Consider the following 17,704-nt stretch of genomic DNA (forward strand, 5'->3'; position numbering starts at 1 on the left):
AAGGAGAGGTACGACCTGAAACATGTTTCTTGTTTGAGGGATAAACATTGTCCAAAACACCAGAGAGAATACCCTGGAATTGTGCACAGGCATCGCTTACATCCACCAGAGAGAGCAGGTGAGGCCTTGGTCTAACATTTCCACAGTTGTGGAAAGTTTGTAAGCTTTCAGTTCCATCTCCACTCCTGCTTACCCTGTTGTAGTAACGTTCAGGGACCCAGAGCTCTTTAAATGGAAATAATTAAAGCACACTCTCAGTGTTCTTCCCATTAACAGAAGTACATTTATTCATGGACTGTTTAAGAATACTCATGCCTCATATAAACCAGTTTCGAATTAGTTTACTTATAAACATAAAGGCAATTAGACAGTGGGAGGAAGGGATTACCTGTTCTCTGGGTCTGGGACAGTGAAGCCTCGGGTGACGTAACACATCTTCAGCGGGATACTCCTCTTGTCCTTGGACTCTATGCGCAAGGAGAACAAAGGGGTGGAGGGAGACTCTGAGGTGGTGGAGCCAAGCCTGGGCGACTCTGGAGGGAGGGTTTCCCATCCAATTTCAGAAACCGGAGAGGTCTTCCGAATGTACGGTGTAGCCTCTCTCATGTACTTCACTGGAAGGGTAAAAAGACAATGATGGGGGTGAGGCCACGTTGTCAGATCCCACACCCAGCCTGACGCAACATGACCGCATCTCAGAGAATTTCTTTCAAAACTAAATGTTACTGATGCACAGAACTGTTTACAGCAACCTTTGCATCTGCTCTTCATGGGGTAGAAACCCAAGGACTACTCCCGCATAATGAAAATCACTGCAGCAACAACAACTTGCATTCGTGACAGTCCTTCACCGTAGCAAATCGTCCCAATGCACTTCTCAGGAGTGTTACTGGACACTCTCATCTGTATTCACTGAGGAGAAGCACATGGAAGATAGTGAGTTTGGGGAAGAACAGGTGGGTAATCTGCAGCAGGTCAGTATTAAGTGTTTTATGTCATGGGATGCATAAAGGTTGATAACTCCCCAGGGCCAGATGAGAACTATCCACGATGTCTGGGGAAGCAAGGGAAGAGATAACTGGGGCCCAAACAGAGATTTCTGCACCTTTGTTAGCCACGGGTGATGTACCAAAAGATTGCAGGATAGCTAATGCTGTACCTCTATTTAAGAAAAGCAGCAGGGATCAGCCAGGTAATTACAGGCCAGTGAGCCGTATGTCAGTGGTAGGAAAATTATTGGAGGAAATCTTAAGGGACAGGATTTATGTAAATTTAGAAAGGCAGGGGCTGATCCGGGTTAGTCGGTATGGCTTTGTACAAGGGAAATCACATCTCACCAATCCGAATGAAATTTTTGAAGAGGTAACTAAGATGATTGATGAAGGCAGGGTAGTAGATGTTGTCTATATGGACTTAAATAAGGTATTTGACAAGGTCCTGCATGGTAGGTTGGTCCGGAAGGTTAAGGCATATGGGATCCAGGTGAAAGGGAAGGTAGATGTGGGCGGGGGAGCGAAGGGGTGGGGGGGGGGGGGGGAGAAGGAATGATGCGAGAAGCTGGGAGGTGAGAGGTGGCAGAGGCAAAGGGTTGAAGGAAGAGGAATCTGATAGGAGAGGACAGGAGACCATGGAATAAAGGGAAGGAGGTAGGCAGATCATGAGAGTGGGGGAGACAAAAGAGAAGGAGTGAAGGGGCCACAGGAAAAGGGAAAACAAAGGGTGGGGGAGGAAAACAGAGGGGAAGGGTTAGCGGAAGTCAGAGAAATCGACGTTGATGCCGTCAGGCTGGAGACTACCAAGACGGAATTCGAGGTGCTGCTCCTCTAACCTGTGTCTGGCTTCAATGTGGCAGATGAGGAGATCATGGACAGACATGTCAGTGTGGGACTAGGAAGTAGAATTAAAATGGCTGGCCACCTAGAGATCCTGGCTGTTGCGGCGGACGGAGCGAAGGTGCTTGACGTTACTCACTGCCAGAGGTGGTGGTAGAATCGCAACAATTAAGAGATGTTTAGACAGGCACTTGAATAGGCAAGGCATAGATGGATACAGTCCTAATGCAGGCAATTGGGATTAGTGTAGATGGGCAAAAAGGTCAGCACAGACATGGTGGGCAGAAGGGCCCGTTTCTGTGCTGTACAACTTCATGCCTCTATAAAAGACATTAGGAGATGCAAGGGAAGGAGAGGGAGATGGCAAAGTTTCAGGAGGGACTTGCAGAGCTCGGGGCCCAAGTAGCAGAAGGCACAAGGGCCAAAGGCGGAATAGTTGGATACAGTCAAGGGAGCAGGATTGGAGTATAGGAGGTTCAGTAGGGTTGGGTCAGCAAGCATGGGGAACACAAGAAAATGGGAGCAAGAGTAGGCCACTCAGCCCCTCAAGCCTATTCAAATGATTATGGCTGATCTGTCCCAGACTTCACACCTCCTCTTCCGCACCAGTTCTCCATAGCCCCTAAGTTCCAGATCTTTCAAACATTTGTCTGGGTTTCTGGAGCTGAGAGGCATAAAGACCAAAAGGGGATGAGGACCGGGGAATGTGTTGAGGTGCAAGGCAGTGAGATCACGTCATCAGTTCCCTGCCACACCACATTGGTTCAACACATCCACCGGGATAAATCATTGCACTTCATTGTGACGGGAAACTGTACTACAACAATAACTTGCATTTATACAGCACCATTATCAAAGCCAAACATCCCATGGTGCTTCACAAACTCCATCATCGAATAGACTTGGTCTCCCGTGGAGGGGGAAAGTTTAAAGCAGATGTGTGGGGCAAGTTTTTTTTTTCCCACAGCAAGAGCCGTGGGTGCCTGGAATGGGCTGTCGGGGAGGTGGAGGAAGCAGGTACAAGAGTGGGGTTTAAAAGGCATTAGACAGGCACAGGCATGGAATGGAGGGATACAGATAACGTGCAGGAAGATGGGATTAGTTTAGATTGGCATCATGGTCAGTACGGACATTGTGGGCCGAAGGGCCTGTTCCCACGCTGTACTGTTTTATGTTTAATCCAAGGCTCTATAATGTAGGGTTTAAAGATCATCTTCGTGGCAGAGAGAAGGAGGCAGGAAAAGTCTTGGGAGGGAACTCCAGAGCTCGAGGCTGAGACACAGGTGCCAGTGGCGGAGAAATGGGAGTGACGGATGAGTGAAATTGGATTGGGTGGGGGGTGGGGGGGGGGGGGGGGGGGGGTAGGGTTGTAGGAATGGAGGAGATTACAGACATTGCTCTATATTCTCCCAGTGTGATTAAAATGGCAAAAAAAAGATAAGAGTGTTTATTCAACTTATTCCGAGCTGGTTTCCGGCCATTATATTTTCATTACAGTGAGGGACTGAAGTCAGTCCTTTCTTCGCCAGCTGATCTCCGATCTGTCAGTGAACTGTATCAGTATGAGCCTGTGTGCTGGGCCTGCCTTTGAAGCTTGTACTCGGGCTGCCGGGGACAGGAAGGAGGAGGTGGAAAACTGTTTTCCATCAAAGCCAGGCGACAGATCAAAGCTGCCAGATCACATCTTGTGGCAAAATTTCAGCCATCCTGTCTTCACCCCCAGTTGCTGATTCAGGCAGAGGTGCATTTCCACAGGGGCTGGCTGCACTAACATGTATGCACGAGTCACATGCACAAATGCATGCAGGTGAGACACACACATCCATCTGCACCACACGCATGTTACAGGCACACAACTTGTGATACAACAGTGTGAATGGAAGAAATTCTGGTTAATGTACTAACACAGATTAAAATGGAGCGTCAACCCCAAATCTTGCTCTGGAGAACACAGGACCCTCCTCTCCCCAAATGATTTGGGAGCAAAATGCCTGTTAAAGTTCTCGATTCTTTAGGATGACCTTTAAGCTTTGGTGTTCTGTTAAAACTGAAACTCACAAAGAGCTTACAGGGTGACCTTGGGTCACTGCAATGACTCAGATACCTTCAAAACTCTCCCTTCGTTACTTCTGGCTCACAGCCAAACTAATAAAAGATTAGAACTTGCCCCACACATAATAACACGCTGAGGACAGGTTGTGTGAATGTGTTACATGTTGTGTTGCAAAGCAGTAATGGCCCAAACTCTGGCCCACAGCACTTTGTTCTGCTCTGTGTAACTTTTCCTTCATATCTTCTCTTCTTCCACACCCACCCAACCACCCCCAGAAATGTCCTGGAAAGAAAAACAATGTTTCCTCAAATCTATCAAACCTCCTCACACACTCTGTGTACTTTCCCAAGGCAGACACAGACACTGAGAAAGTGCACTGTGCTGCCACTCATCAGCTGGCTTCTCTCTCTCCTTCCACCAGTCCCTCGAATACGTCAGCAGTGTTTCCTCGTGAAGGTTAGGGAGTGTCGACGGCAGAGATATCATGAGTGACTTAAATCAGGAACAAATCTTGAAGTACACTCATGAGTCAACACAGGACAGGACTGGGTGAAAACCTGTCGCAGTTTGGAAAGCCTGCAGATTCCTTGTGTGCACACCCCAAACATCCTCACCTGGATACAATTACACACATACACTCAACTTGCCTGTTTACTCTTTTAATCATGTCATCCCACCCCAAACACACAGTGAAATTCAAACACACTCAAATGCTCTTTAACACACATGCAGACAGATATCGTATAAACAGACATGCACAAATACACAGTGAAACATCAAAATAAAAAACTGCAGATGCTGGAAATCTGAGATAAAAACAGAAACTGCTGGAGAAACACTCAGCAGGTCAGGGAGCATCTGTGGAGAGAGAAACAGAGCATTTTCAGGCCTGAGACCCTTCATTAGAATAGAGGCACAAGAGACTGCAGATGCTAGAATTTAGAGCAACAAACAATCTGTTGGAGGAACTCAACGGGTCAAGCAGCATCTGTGTGAGGAAAACTGTCGGTGTTTTGGGTCAAAACCCCACATCAGATCTTCATTAGAATTGGTTCTGTTGAAGAGTCTCAGATGTGAAATGTTAAACTTTTCTGTCTCCAGACATGCTGCCTGACCTGCTGAGTGTTTCCAGCAGTTTCTGTTTTTATTACACACAGTGGAATGGCTGTGGTGATATGTTTCCAGCTGAGCTGCTGACCTGCAAAGCTTCAAAAGCAAAGTTAACATTCAGCAGTGTCCCCCAAGCCCTGACCTGGTCTCCTTACTTCATTCTTGTAAAAACACAACATGTGTTAAATGCTCTTAAACAGCTTAAGTGGTTTATTGTGATGGTGCTGGGAGCACCTGGTTCCAGTGCTTACTTTAAGCTTTCCTTTTCACTTCTGGCTGTCTGTGATGTTTACCTCCTAACTAATGAAGAGTTGTGTGATTTAGTAGATTCAGCATTTTAGGAATAATTAGTTTTTCCGAAATACTTAAGCGGTTTACAAGTGTACCTCGAACAAAAAGCACAGTAGTTATGAGAAACCCCAACACAATGAGTTAAAAGTGATGGAAGGAATTAGGCAGAGTCAGTATGTCCCATCAACAGCATGCATGACTGGTCATTTCTAACAAATCAAAGGATTTGCAGAACCTATTGCAACCTCATAGGTCCCAAACCACTTCACTGCCAATGAGGTATTTTTAGTACAAAACAAGGTACAAAATAAGATTAAAAAACATTGGTTAGAATACACTTGAAGTATTGTGTGCAGTTTTGGTTACCTTGCTATAGGAAGGATGTGATTATGCTTGAGAGGGTGCAGGAAAAATTCACAAGGATGTTGCCAGGACTGGAGGGCTTGAGTTATAAAGAAGAGACTGGGTAGGCTGGGACTGTTTTCCCTGGAACAAAGGGGGCTGAGGGGATGACCTTATAGGGGTTTATAAAATCATGAGGGACATAGATAAGGGGAATGGTCACAGTCTTTCTCCCAGTGTAGGGAAGTCTAAAACTAGAGGGCATAGGTTTGTCAGGGGGGAAAGATTTAAAGGGGATCTGAGGAGCAGGTTTCTCAAACAGAGGGTGGTGGGTACATGGAACCAGCTGCCAGAGGAAGTAGTTGAGGTGGATAAAATTACAACGTTTAAAAAACATTTGGACAAGTACATGGATAGGATTTCTCTAAATTCCTCAAAACGCCTCCTATCCATGTACTTATCCAAATGCCTTTTGAATGTTGTTATTGTACCTGCCTCAACCACTTCCTCTGGCAGCTCAGTCCATATACGCACCACCCTCTGCGAGAAGTTGCTTCTCAGGTCCATGTTAAATCTTTCACTCTCACTTTAAACCTATGCCCTCTAATTTTTAGTTCCCCTTCCCTCGAAAAAAGACTATGACCCTATCTATACGCCTCATGACTTTATGCATGTCTATAAGGTCACCCCTCAATCTCCTGCATTCTCAGTCCTAGCCTAGCCAACCTTTCCCTATCACTCAGACCTTCGAGTCCTGGCAGCATCCTCATAAATCTTCTCTCCATTCTTTCCAGTTTAATGATGTCTTTCTGATAACAAGGCAGCCAAAACTATACCCAATACTCCAAGTATGGTCTCAAATGGGCAAAGGTCAGGTGGCACCCTTCTGTACCCACCTGGGAGATGACCATGAAGTCTTATCTGAAAGACAGCACCTCAGCCTGCTATGTGACGTCCAGGCAGTGAGGTTTGGACTCGAGCCCAGTAATGTGACCACATCCTTCAGCTGCTGTATCAGATTCTATGATCAAGTGTCCTCATTACAGGCAGGCGATGGAAGGATTAATGAAATATAAACATAATCCGGCTTCAAAGCGATGACCAAAACATGACTCAGAGGTTTCATCTCAGCCACGGCCAGAGAACAGGGAGAGCGGAGCCTCGAACTAAGTGGGAGGAGAGATTCCTTCCTCTCGGAGAAGCAAACGCCAGCTGTGGATTGCTAACAGCCATGGGCAAGGCTTTGCTAGTCCTCTGCAGGGCTCTCACACTCTGAGACTAAACTCCAGGGCAAGCCCAATGCATTGAAGAGATCACTTAGTCTACAGCAAGTTCAAATTTACGTTTATTGTCATGGGTATACATACACAGAGTATAAATGCCATGAAAATTAGCTTTTTGCAGCAGTAGCACAGTACATTACAAGATGAGGACAAACACAACAAACTTGTTAACAAATTACACATAACTTACTTGACACAACAAACAGCAAATAAACATGATGACATTAGTGCAAATTGAAATATTGTCTGATGTAGTGTTAGGGTTTTCCAGGTCAGTTCAAGAACCTGATGGCAGTGGGGAAGAAGCTGTTGTTGAACCTTGAGGTGTGGGTCTTCAGGCTTCTGTACCTCCTGCCTGATGGCAGCATTGAGAAGAGGGCATCGCCTGGATGGAGGGGGTCCCTGATGATGGATGTCGCCTTCCTGAGACATCACCTCTTGTAGATGTCCCGGATGGTGGGGAGAGCTGTACCAGTGATGGAACTGGCTGTGTCCACTGCCTCCTGCATTCCTGTGCATTGGAGTTTCCATACTAGGAAGCTTCCACACCCATGGGATATTCTGAACCGTTCACAGACATGATGTGTGGCCACAGGCGGACCATGGGAAATGTGCACAGCTAAATCACAAATGATGCTGATAACGAATAGGCCTTTTTTTTAAGGTAAGGGAGGTTGTTTAAAGGATAAATGAGGCCATGGCACTGGGGAGGCCAACAACAACTCAATAGTTGGCACCATCTATAAAATGCACTGCAGTGGCTTGTCCAGGCTGCTCCAAACACTGCCCAAACACGTGACCTCTTCCACCAAGGCAGCCAATGGCAGTAGGTTCATGGGAACACCACTACCAGCAAGTTCCCCTCCAAGTCACACACCACCCTTCCTACATTGTCGCTGGATCTAACTCCTGGAACTCCCTCCCCAACAGCACTGTGGGAGCACCCTCACCAGAAGGACTGCAGCAGTTCACAGTGGGGCCCATCACCACCTTCTCAGGGGCAATAAATTACTCTCTGTGGGAGCTTGCTGTGTGCAGATTGGCTGTTGCATCTCTTGCCTTGTGACAATGGCCACACTACCAAAGCTCTTTGTTGGGACTTCCTGAAAAAACGGCACAGTTCACAGTGCGTCGTACTATAGAAATGCACTTGCAAAATCCTGCAGGTGCTGAAAATCTGAAACAAAGACAGAACCAAGCAGAAACACCCAACAGGTCAGGCAGCATCTGTAGGGAGGGATGCAGAGTCAGCAACCTTCCGATAGAACCGGAAAAGGCTGGAGAAAAAATAAGTTTCAAAGAGGTGAAGGAAAACCACAGGAGTAAGAGAGGGGACCTAGTTGAGTGGTACTGCAACAACCTCTCGCTTAACCTCAGTAAAAATGAAGAACTGATTGTTGACTTCAGGAAGGGGGAGGAGGACGAACACATGCCAGTCTACATTAGGGGATCAGCAGTGGAGAGAGTCAGCAGCTTTAAATTCCTGGGCGTTAACATATCGGATGACCTGTCCTGGGCCTAGCACATAGATGTCATCACAAGGAAAGCACGCCAGCATCTTTACTCTCTTAGAAGGTTAAGGAGGTTCAGCTTGTCACCGAACACTCCAACAAACTTCTACAGATATACTGTTGAAAGTATCTTGACGGATTGCATCATGATCTGGTACGGCAATTTGAATGCGCAGGAACGTAAGAAGCTGCAGAGAGTAGTGGACTCAGCCAAATACATCACGGGCACATCCCTCCCCACCATCGGTAGTATCTATACAAGGTGCTGTCTCAAGAAGGTAACATGTACTGTCAAAAATCCACACCATCCCACCTTCTTGCAGCTACCATCAGGCAGGAGGTACAGAAGCCTGAAGTCCCACACCACCAGGTTCAAGAACAGCTACTTCCCTTCAACCATTTGGTTCTGGAACCAACTGCTACAACCCTAATCCCAACCTTAGTAATAGCAACACTATGACCACTTTGCACAACAATGGACTTTTTTTTTGTTCCAATTGCGTTCTTCGTATTTTTTTGTATAATGTATGTTATTCTTGTGAATGTTGTACATCTGTGCCTGTGACGCTGCTGCAAGTAAGTTTTTCATTGCACCTGTGAATACATGTACTTGTGCAAATGACAATAAACTCAACTTTGACTTTGATTTCTGAGCGGGATCACAGGTCTCTGTCGAGATGTCACGTCTTCCTAAAGCAATGTAGGCACCAGCCCAGAGAAGCACTGAACCACATGTGACAGGGCAAGGCCATTCATCCCTGTGTTGGCTGATTGAAGGAACAACCCAATTAATCCCAGACCTTTGCTCAATCTCCACAGTCCCCCAAATATTTCCTCTTTTGAAAGTTCCTGTTGAAGCTGCTTCCATCATCAGCAGCACTGGGAAGTAAAACCACTCCTCATCCTGTCTGGATCTTTACCCGACCCCCTTCACTCCATGACTTCCCTGTCACGAGAAAGGTCCCTTCCTCTCTTACCCTGACCAAAGCCTGTGATAATACCAGAATGCCCCTTTCAAGTCCCACTTTAATCTTCAAAGAGCAAAAAAAAAACCTGCAGACCCTGGAAACCCAAAACTGAAACAAGAAAATGCTGGGGATACTCAGCAGGTCAGGCAGTATCTGTGGAGAAAGAAACAGTTAATGGTTCAGGTCCACAACCTTTGGTCAGGACCTCGGCCTAACACATCAACTCTGTTTTTCTCTCTTCACAGATGCTGCTGGACCTGCTGAGTATCTCCAGCATTTTCTGTCTTTATCCCTTTGACCTTGCTCGTTATAGGGAGAACATTCCCAATTACTTTTCCTCGCCCGAGCACGATCAGTTAGAGTGACAATGTCCAAATCTTGTTTTGCGCATCAGTATGGAATGGGAGGTGGATTCAAAGAGCTGAATTATGCACGAGTTAAATCTGACCTGCTGAGTGTTTGCAGAACTTTCTGATTTTATTTCAGATTTCCAGCAGTTGCCGGGTTTTATTTGCTGTGCAAATTCTACGATTGCTGGAAATCCAAGAGAAATGAACAAAGTTCTGGAAACAGATGACATTTCAGGCCGGCGGCCTTCTGTCACTGTTTGATTGAAGCAAGGCTTGTTCAATCGCATGGTACTCTTTGACATCCCATGGGACCAGAGGAGGGTCCAGTGATGGGCATGTGGGTGAGCAGTGGTTGGAGGCCATGTGGTGAATTCGGTGGGACATGCCAGCCGTCACTTCCACCAATTAAACTCAACTCAACCCATTCCAGATGAAGGGTGTCGACTTGAAACGTCGACTGTCCATTTCCTTTCATTGATGCTGCCTGACCTGCTGAGTTCCTCTAGCAGTTTGTGTGTTGCTCCAGATTCCAGCAACTGCAGTCTGTCTTGTGTCTCCATTAAACTCAACACGCTGCACCTTGCAAACCCCAACCTGCCATCAGCGTACTTCACATCCTGGCCTGACTGCTTGTTGAAAGTGTCCACTTAATGTGAAATGTAACATACTAAAGTTAGTTTTAAACACATGCTGGAAGTATTTTCGAGACAGGGTCCTCTGGAAAGAACAATTCCTGGTTCCCTGTTTTTCTTTCTAAAAAAAAACCATGGAATTTCACCGAAGCCATATGTGAAACCACAATGTTACAACTTCTAAACCAACTCATTAAGTTCTCTCTGGGTGACCACTCTCCCCCGCCTTTGCATGGAATGAATTCTTTCCAAAGGCAAGAAACTAAAATAACAGCAGGAAAGTGCTGGAAACCCACAGCTGAATGCTCGACACTGTTTCCCTCTCCACAGATGCTGCCTGACCTGCTGAGTTTCCATTTCTGAGACAGACACACAAAGTGATTGGCTGGGACTTTATCATAGCTTGCAGAGTCTTCCCGTAGACTGAACCTGCCAGCAAGAAAGGTTTGTGTCTCCATGGTGCCTTTTGCAACCTCAGCACACTCCAAGCATGCTCTGATCAACGAAGTGTTTTATGAATGGTAGATGCTGTTTTAATGTAGGAGACACAGTAGGCAAATATGCATAGCAAGCTCCAACAGATGTGGTAACCTCCAATCCATCTCTTTTAATGAATTGCTTTGTCTCATTAACTCCTGTTAATGCCTTGCTTGTCACAATCCTCTGAAGATGCCCCGGAAGCAAGTTGTTGTTGGCTCAGGCATAGATACTGGCATAGCCGCTTCTGTATTCTTTGGGATGTGGGAGGAAACCAGAGCATCCATGGGGAAACCCATGTGGTCACAGGGAGAACGTGCAAACTCCACACAGACAGCAGCCGAGGTCAGGATCAAACCTGGGTCTCTGACACAGTGGGGCAGTGGCCCTACTAGCTATGCCTGTGTGTCACTTCTTCCGTTAGCTCCACACAACCTTTACATTCACATGAAAGGGAAGCTCGGTTTACATAAGGAACAGGAGGAGCAGTTGGCCATTTGTTTGGCCCCTTGAGCCTGTTCCACCATTCATCAAGATCACAGCTGATCCTCTACTTCAGCCCTACGTTCTTGCTCTGACGAAATATCCCTCAATATCCAGAAATCCATTGATATTTGTTTTGAATGAACTCAGTGAATGAGCCGCCACAGCCCTCCGAGAAAGAAAATCCCAAAGATTCACCACCTCAGGGTGCAGATGTTTCTTTTCACTGTCAATCCTGAACAGCCCTTACTCTGAGAATGTGCCCCTGGTCTGAGACTCCTCTGCTGGGGGAGACATCATTTCGCCCCCCCGTCCGGCCCTTTAAGAATTTTCAGCAACAAAAGATTCCGGAGGAACTCAACAGGTCAGGTAGCATCCGTGGAGGGAAATGGACAGTTGACATTTTGGATCGAGACCCTTTCTCTGGACCTGAAACGTTGACTGTCCATTTTCCTCCACGGATGCTGCCTGACCCACTGAGTTCCTCCAGAATCTTGGTTGCTGCTCCAGAATCCAGTGTCTTCAGTCCCTTGTGTCTCCTTTAAGAATTCTGCAAGTTTCAGTGACATCTCTTATTCTTCTAAACCCCGGAGAATACAGTCCCAGCCTACTCAATCTATCCTCATACAACAAGCTCGCCATCCCAGAAACCAGTCTGCTGAATCTCTGCTGTACTCCCTCTCTGGCAAATACATCCTTTCTCTGGTAGAGAGACTAAAACTGTGCACAATGCTGCAGGTGAGATCCCACCAAGGTGCTATACGATTGCAGTAAGACTTCCTTACTCCTGTGTTCACCTTCTCATCCAAAGCCACCAATTCTGACAATGCAGCACTGATCAGTGAGTATATAATTTTCACGGTTAGCCTCACTATCTAACTCCTTATGGCTGTGACGTCATTGATAGCTTCTAAGCCAACGGGTTTTCGTCTCTCTCCAAGTCATCCTGTGGAGTACCAAAGGAGCTCTGCACCATCACAGGTTGTTTTCGAAGAGACTTCCGCCCAAAAGTTGCTTCTCTCCACTATCAGCAGAACAAGAACTCATCTTGAGCCCCTCACGTGACTTTGCATGCTCAGCATGTTATCAGAACATCTTCTGAAAACATGATTGCCCACGCACCCAGCAGCAACACCACTTCTCTCGTCCCATTAACCTAAAGATCCCATTTCCATTCAGATCAAGGGTTTTGATCCCTGGATTGTGTGAAGCTGATGGAACTGGATCCAGTGGGGAGATTTAAGTGATGGTGAGTATCAATGGAATGGGTTATCAACTGGGGACAAGATGGGGCTAGGCTTGCGTGTGTGTGGTGAACCTATCTGTCATTACTGGTCGAGGATGTTCAGACATAAAGATTTCAGACGGGTGAGAAAATGAAGGATTGCTGCAGCTTGTGGAAGGAAAACAGAGGCTGCTCAAATATTTTAAATTGTGCATTTCCAGTGACTTCAACTGGTTGAAGGCAGATGAAAGTAGTTCACAGCCATTACTAGTGATGGGGGAAGTTAACGAGCAGCAAAATTGTGTGGCTGATGAACTTGTGGGCAAGTGTTATCAGAACATCTTTCAAAAGCACGCAAAACACAGGAATCGACTTCGAAGTCTAGAGGCAAGATATTTTTTGCTTTATTCGTTCACAAGGAGTGGGTGTTGTAGGGCCAGCATTTATTGCCTATCCCTAATTGCCCTTGAGGAGGTGTGTGTGTGTGTGTGTGTGTGTGTGTGTGTGTGTGTGTGTGTGGGGGGGGTGGTGGTGGTGGGTGGGAGAGGTGAGCCACCTTCTTGAACCACTGCAGTCCTTCTGGTGAAGGTGCTCCTACAGTACTGTTGGCAAGGGAGTTCCAGGATTTAGACCTAGTGATGATGAAAGAACGGTGATATATTTCCAAGTCAGGATTCCAAGTTTCCGTACAACTGAAGCTTCTGTCCTTCCTGGTGGGAGAGGCGGCAAGTTTGGGAAGTGCCGTCAGAGTAGCCTGGGTGAGGAACTGCAGTGCATTTTGAAGAGGGTGTGGGTGTTTACAGTAGTGCCAATCAAATGGCTACTGTGGTGTATATTGTGCAGAAGTGAGCCTTCTTGGTAAGCCAAGTTTCAGAATGAGAGAGGGGTGGGGGTGGATGGCAGGGAGAGCCAGATGACAGAATCACAGAGCAACTAGAGATCTGCAATAAGAAGCTCTGTAAGAAGCTGCAGAGAGTCGTGGGCTCAGCCCAATATATCACTGGCACATTCCTCCCCACCATCAGTAGTATCTACAGGAGGCGCTGCCTCAAGGCAACATCCATCATCAAAGATCCCCACCATCCAGGCCATGCCATCTTCTCGCAGCTACCATCAGGCAGGAGATACAGAAGCCTGAAGTCCCACACCACCAGGTTCAAGGACAGCTACTTCCCTTCGACCATTCGGTTCTTGAACCAACTGGCACAACCCTAATCACTATAATTTAGCAACACTATGACCACTTTGATCACCTTGCACTAAAATGGACTTTGTTTTCTTTGCTCTAATTGTGTTCTCTCTCGTACAAACTGTGTATAATATGTTTAATTTAGGTTTTTTTGTGAATGCTGCTTATATGCCTGTTATACTGCAAGTAAGTTTTTCAATGCACCTGTGCAAATGTGTACTTGTGCATATGACAATAAACTCGACTTTGACTTTAACTGGAGGCTCAACAGGTCCAAGCCCTCAATGCGCACACTGCTGAATGAGTCCAACAGCCATCAATCCAGCAGGAGAGTTTACTGGATGAAAATATAATCCAACACTTCTTAACAGAGAGAGTCCACAGATCAGGGATCCAGTAGAAACAGCCTCAGACTGCAGAGACTTTGCTACAGTCACTGCCATGGCTCGGTGGTAGCATTCTCACCTCAGTGAGATATTCACGGCTTCAAGTCCCCACTGCAAAGACTTGAACTTTCACTGCAGCACCTGCTGTGCTGTTGGATGTGTCAGATGAGATGTTAAACCAAGGACCCCTCAGCTGCACATGGAAGATCCCAAAGCTCTACACCATTCTTCCAGAGTCCTGGCTGATCAATAACGCCAAGAAACAATATATCAGATTACCTGGATATTCTCACATTGCTATTTGCGGACTCTGCTATGCAGAGTGCGAAGCCAAACTTCCCTCACTATAACAGTGGGTCCAGTTTAGATGCTCTGAATGCCCGGTGTTGTACAACATGTTGTATTAATGCTATTTTTAAAAGGCAACTTGAAACCTTGTCTTTGTTGGACCACCCGACATTGCCATTGCTATTGCTATTCAAGGCAAATTTTCCCCCCTTCAGCCTTGACCCTTTTGACATACCTGGGGGGGGGACAATGGAAGGCATTGGGAAGGGGACCAGTGGAGCTAGTGGGGGGAACAGAATTGAGCAGAGGTGAGGCTGTGGAAATGGAGGGGGCGGTCTCAGTGACCCTGCTTATTTTCTGGCCAAGGTTTAACAGGACAGAGACATAGTTAAAGCCACCCCTTCAGTTTCATACTTGCAGCACTCTTTGCACCAGTTCCTGGAAATCAGACTGAAGTCCTTCCAAGCACAGCACTGGCCTGGAAGTTACGAGTGAGCTCCACAGTGATGCCTCTGTGCTCTTGTGGAACTGGGAGAGGGAACAAGGGTGAAGCAGATTAACACTGAGCGCAGGAACAGCTTTCCCATCGAGAACAATCAGAATCAGTTACACATGGGAACCCAGAGCAGCAACAAAGACGCTCTGTCTGACTGGATTTACTGCCAGTCCGTGATCTGCCTACCTGCTCCCTTACTCAGAGAAAATCACTTCCCTGTTTCCCTGGGTTTTCTGAATTAAAGCCCAATACATCCCTCCCTCCCTCTCTTGCTTTCCCCCTTCTCCTCTGGTGTAATGTGCACTAACTGTGGACAGACCCTCCCCAGTCCAGCGAGGCTGGTCTCTACCTCATCTACTCAAACATATAAGAATGACTTGATTTTAGCTGAAAGATTATTAGTTCCTAAGGTTGACCAATTGTCACCCAGTTGTAAGGGCGACATTGGTGAGGATACCAAAATTAGAACGTAGAATAGTACAGCACAGGAACAGGCCCATTGACCCATGATCTTGTGCCGAACTAATTAAACACCTAACTAAACTAGTCCCTTCTACCGACACAACATCCACATCCCTCCATTTTCTGCACATTCATGTCCTTAAGGGCCTCTTAAAGTCCCTATTGTATTTGCCTCACTACCAGCCCGGCAGCGCATTCCAGGCACCCAGCACTGTGTAATAAAACAAACTTGCCCTGCACATTTCCTTTGAACTTACTCTCACCTTAAATGCATGCCCTCTAGTATTAGACATTTCAACCCTAGGGAAAAGGCTGTTCTCTCTATCTAAGCCTCTCATAATCTTTTACGCTTCTATCAGATCTCCCATCAGCCTCTGTCACTCCAGAGAAAACAACGCAAGTTTGTCCAACCTCTCCTCAAAGCACATGCCCTCTAATCCAGGCTGCATCCTGGTTGCCCTCTTCTGCACCCTCTCCAAAGCTTCCACATCCTTCCTTGGTGTAGATATTGGTATTGGTAGTCCTGACCCAAAACAGTGACCACCTGCTTTTCGCCACGGATGCTGCCTGGTCTGCTGAGTTCCTCCAGCATCATAGTGTTTTTCATTTGGTATAGATTAGTATAATATTGGTAAGGATTCTGATGATGTTAACCTTGGTACAGCAAGGACATTTTCTGAACACTGGATATGACATTTTAACCCATCTAGAGAGCCTGCCTAAGGATAGTTATCATTACATCCAAAAGTGACCAGCCTTCCTGTCTTGGTGACTTTTGGACTATTCAACCATCAATATATTAGAGGCAAACTGTTTGCCTGAAGTCCACGTGAACTTGCACTCATTGTGGGACCAATCACAATTTCAGAATCCTGTAGCCAATGAACTATGTTTTTATACTGAGGTTGTGGCAGTCAATTTGTGCACAGCAAGCTCCCACTAAACAGCAACAGTCAGATAATCTGTTGCTGGGCGCTCTAGTTAAAGGTTAAGGACTGGGCTGGAGCTGCGGGGGAAGACACTTACACCCATTGAGGAGGCAGGTGGGGCTTCCGATTAATGTTCCACCTGAACGGTATAGTTGACAGTGCGGCATTCCTGAGATATGGCACTGGGATTCCCGAGATCAGCCTGGACCTTCTGCTCAAATCTCTGATGGAACACCCGAACTCTCAGTCTCTCAGCTAACTCCCGGCATACAACGTCTTTCCTTTTGTAAGTACAGAGAGACCAGTGCTGTCCTTGGAGCATAGAGCAGTACAACACAGGAACAGGCCCTTTGGCCCACAATGTCTGTGCCGACCATGATGCCAATTTAAACTAGTCCCATCTGCCTGCTCATGGTCTATGTTCCTCCATTCCCTGCCTGTTCATGTGCCTGCCTAAATGACTCAAACTCCACCATCATACCTGCCTCCATCACCGGCCCTGCCAGCGCATTCCAGGCACCCACCACTCTGTGGGGGAGAAAAAAACCTTGTCCTGCACATTTCCATTAAACTTTTCCCCTCTCACCTTAAAGGTATGCCCTGTAGTATTTGACATTTCTACCCTGGGTAAAAAAAAACTGACCATCTACACTACCTATGCCTCTCATAAGTTTAAGATAGATCTAATGATGCTTCTTCTGGTGACTTTCCACAACAGTGCAAGTTTTCTCATGGTGCTGGGCACACTATGCAGAATGTTTAAACATATGATTAATTTCAAATTATTTACAATTTTTCACTTTAAATTTTGGATGGAGATGGAGACACAGGATTAGCGTTAAAAATTTGGTGGCGGACATCACTGGTGACAAACTGCTCCTATACAACCAGCATTAAGTGAACGGCTGCACTTTGGATCAACAGCAAGACAAAGGCAGATGGGGAGAACATTTTCACACCCCGAGTTGTTATCTGACTCTCGCTGCCTGTAATGGCAGTGGAAGCAAATTCAACAGGCTTTTCCCCAGGGACCTGAAGGAAGAGATGAACCGGAAGTTTCCTCAGGATTATGCCGATGGGACTGGGGCTGATTAGGGTGTTTTTGATGAGCTAGCAGGGGCTTGAACTGATGAATGGCCTCCTCCTTTGCTGTAGGGCTCCAGGGCCAATGCTAGCTCTCAGATCAGCGTACTACTAAGTTCAAGTTTATTGCTGTCATAGGCATACATACACAGGGTATAAATGCCATGAAAATTAGCTTTTTGCAGCAGCAGCACAGTACATTACAAACATGACAAACATAAATTAACAAACTTAAATTATCATGAATTATACGTAAATTATGTTAATTTAAATGTCACCGTCACTTCCCAAGTGCGCGGTCTTTGTGAAAGGTG

General features: G+C 46.4%; 1 protein-coding gene across 3 annotated transcripts in view; it reads right to left on the bottom strand.

The window, feature by feature from the left end:
* The window catches only part of sntb1 (syntrophin, basic 1), a 90,818-nt gene that overhangs the window by 31,942 nt on the left and 41,172 nt on the right, over positions 1-17,704 (bottom strand). For all 3 annotated transcript variants that reach the window (XM_052023785.1, XM_052023784.1, XM_052023786.1), the window contains one exon: positions 389-614. In XM_052023785.1, coding sequence (XP_051879745.1) covers positions 389-614 — 226 coding nt within the window. The remainder of the gene's footprint in view (positions 1-388; positions 615-17,704) is intronic.

The sequence above is a fragment of the Pristis pectinata genome, chromosome 9, assembly GCF_009764475.1.
Source record: "Pristis pectinata isolate sPriPec2 chromosome 9, sPriPec2.1.pri, whole genome shotgun sequence".
NCBI lineage: Eukaryota > Metazoa > Chordata > Chondrichthyes > Rhinopristiformes > Pristidae > Pristis > Pristis pectinata.